This window comes from Tarenaya hassleriana, unplaced genomic scaffold (assembly GCF_000463585.1).
Source record: "Tarenaya hassleriana unplaced genomic scaffold, ASM46358v1 Cleome15, whole genome shotgun sequence".
Classification (NCBI taxonomy): Eukaryota; Viridiplantae; Streptophyta; class Magnoliopsida; order Brassicales; family Cleomaceae; genus Tarenaya; species Tarenaya hassleriana.
Genome location: NW_010964923.1, coordinates 2,169,374 through 2,172,235, shown reverse-complemented (window position 1 = coordinate 2,172,235; position 2,862 = coordinate 2,169,374). Strand labels below are relative to the sequence as shown.

Below are 2,862 nucleotides of genomic sequence, written 5' to 3'. Positions count from 1 at the left end.
ATTTAAAAAAAAAAAAAAAAAAAAAAAAACAACAGAATGCAAAAATACCCATGCAACAAAGTAACATGAAATCATACCTCCCAGCTACCACTGAAAGCACATCTCTGGAGTCGAGTTAAAGCACCAGCCAGGGTCGGATTGCGAGAACTGGCGGCAGCAACCATTTTATCAGCATCCAACATCATAAGTGCAGTACCAGGTGGGGTTGCAGATTCCCATGCATATTCTGAAGCAGCATAATTTGCATTTTCACCAAGGAACCACACCTGCCATAGTATTTCTTTGGTATTAATGTATTGAAATCATCAAGAAATGCAAAGAATACTCTTCTGAGCAATTCTCACCGCTGCTTGCACCAATTTTTGCAGTGCCAGAGCTGACTTTGGATCTGATGCTGAGACCCTATCAATTGATGTCAGCCCTGACATGGACCCAGGCTGTGGTGGTGGTAGATCGAGCACTATTGTGACTGCTTCCAAAGCTGTGTGTTTGCCATCAGGACCAGCTCCAACAAGACATGTCTAGAAGTTGATTGACAATCAGTTACATCTCAAGTAACCTCTTGAAGAAAAAAGATTAAATAAAACATTGTACGGAACATAAACAGATAAAGCATTTGACTTTTATAAGCGTAGGCCCAGTTAAGTTTTCAAATGCCCCCAAATTACATTGTATCCCGAATAGGCATTAACAAACAGGTGATAAAAATCCAAGAAAAAAATTTCACACATCATATAACTAGAAGCTATATATCAACATTTTAGAACAGTAAAATTATGGTATAGAGGTCATAAAGAATTATATTCCTAGACTACAAATCGGTAACCAGAAAATACCTTCCACAGCAGCTGCAAAACGTCGGCATCGATTTTCCCTGGAACCTTGGTAGCAAATATTCTTGCAATTTCGAGCAGAGTAACAGCCATATCTGGTGTTGCCTAAGAAAGAAATGAAAGACGAGGAGTAGAAAAAGGTTACTTAAGGAGATGAACAACATTTTTCAGTCAAGTTTTTCAAATGAAAATTTGAATGTATTTAGTTTCTTAATCAACGCAGTTTATATAATGAAAATTGTCATAACTTCTAAGGTCCAGAGTTTTTCTCCCACATAACTTTTAAGAAATTAATGAAGGTTCCAAAACCAAACAAAGTTCTTTAAACAACCTATTCAGATTATTGTTCAAACAAAGCATGGCAACTCAAAGTCTCAAACTAAGGTTGGTTTTGCCAACTCAGTAAGGCTGGAACCCATTTTTTCTCATAGAAGAGACGTACAGTTTTATGGTTCAAAGAAAACGACAAGGGGCTTTCGCCCAGGAGTCATTGAGACGAACATATGTCAACTTGGATACTGAGACTGATTCTCGTGTTTTATTATAAACAAGCTAGAGCTGATCTCAATTGAGAAAGAATGCAAAACTACACTACGGGCACATTATGGATGTTCTACGAGTAAGCTTAAGGTTCAAAGTCCTTTTCTTTTCCTCCACTGTGACCAGGTCAAATATAACATGTTTAAAAGGAGAGACAACAATGCATACCTTAAAACGAGCGTGCAAAGTTAACAAAACATCATTGACAAGAGCTGCAGGCCAAGCTGGATCAGAAAGCTCGGAGGCAATGATTGATTTCAACTCATCCAATGATTCATGAGGGCTTTGCATCCATATCAATGCTTTAATCACCATCGCACGGACATAAACACACTCGCATGCTACAGTTGTTCGAACTACTTCCATCAGTGAAGCCAATAAACTCGCAATTGTATCATTACGGCCAGGCCCACCAGATATAGATGAAGTTCTCCGAATTCCTGCATGAATCCAGTAAACAAAATCATTTATGGAAGGTATACACATAATGAAAGAAGCGCAGAAAGTTAATGGATGAGATTAAAATGACTTGGTTGAGTACAATAAGAGATACTCTAACTCTTCAAGTAAAAATTTTAAATAATCTTTGTTTCCAAGTCTCCAGCATGCTTCTGATTACAATGAGAATAAAATCCAACAGAAAAATAACGGTTATTATTTGCAAACAAAACCGGTATACCAACAAAATGTTTCAGAAATAGCTAACAAACAGACAGATACCAGCATCCTAGTTTAATGATTTAAAAAGGTGCAATCAGATAGTGAAGTTAAACGGACCTTATACATAAAACAGAAAAAACTTTCATGAAAATTGGTTCTGATCGAGGAACTGGAAAGATGCTTAAACTTAGCATAAGGGGGGCCTCGGACATTACAGGAATTCCAGCTAAGCATTAGATTTAGCAACAAACTCAACAGTAAAAGGGATATACAATATGAACCTTCTGGGTGAGAATTGTCGATAGAGTCTGCATCATCTAGAGCATCAGAAAATGCATTAACATCAACTCCTTCATCAATGTCCTGTAAACCCAGAGCAAAAGCTGCAGCTCTGCTCTTTCCCATCTCTTGCACAACCCTTGCAGCTGCATGAAGCACTGGTCTAGAGAAACTACGAAATGAACTCTCTAACCTGATATAAGAACGAGCAGGAATAAGGGCCAATCGTTTAAGTTATTCAGAAAATTAAAGGGCCAATCGTTTAAGTTATTCAGAAAATTACCAACCAACATTCCAAAAAACAACCTACAAGATATGCTACTTTTGTTTCAACACGAAAATTTTTCCTTCTATTCTTGGGGGTTGGTAGTGGAGAGGAATAATTGATGGAAGGGATCATCACCGGAAATGAATATTACCTTCTCATTACAAGCTTGATAAGAGGTTGTGGACGCTTAGTCTTCTGAGATTTATCCTTGGACAAAGATGGGGCTTCTGGCAACTTCAGAATCTCTCTAGTCAAGCGATACCACCCAGCAGCACGCTCTTC

The 2,862-nt window shown here is 38.1% G+C and overlaps 1 protein-coding gene across 1 annotated transcript in view; it reads right to left on the bottom strand.

The window, feature by feature from the left end:
• LOC104808936 overlaps positions 1–2,862 on the bottom strand; it is a 10,394-nt gene that overhangs the window by 3,429 nt on the left and 4,103 nt on the right. The window contains exons 13-18 of the mRNA XM_010534792.2: positions 2,732–2,856; positions 2,315–2,505; positions 1,542–1,813; positions 837–938; positions 345–521; positions 78–266 (exon numbers count right to left, since the gene is read on the bottom strand). Of these exons, the coding sequence (XP_010533094.1) occupies positions 78–266; positions 345–521; positions 837–938; positions 1,542–1,813; positions 2,315–2,505; positions 2,732–2,856 (1,056 nt within the window). The remainder of the gene's footprint in view (positions 1–77; positions 267–344; positions 522–836; positions 939–1,541; positions 1,814–2,314; positions 2,506–2,731; positions 2,857–2,862) is intronic.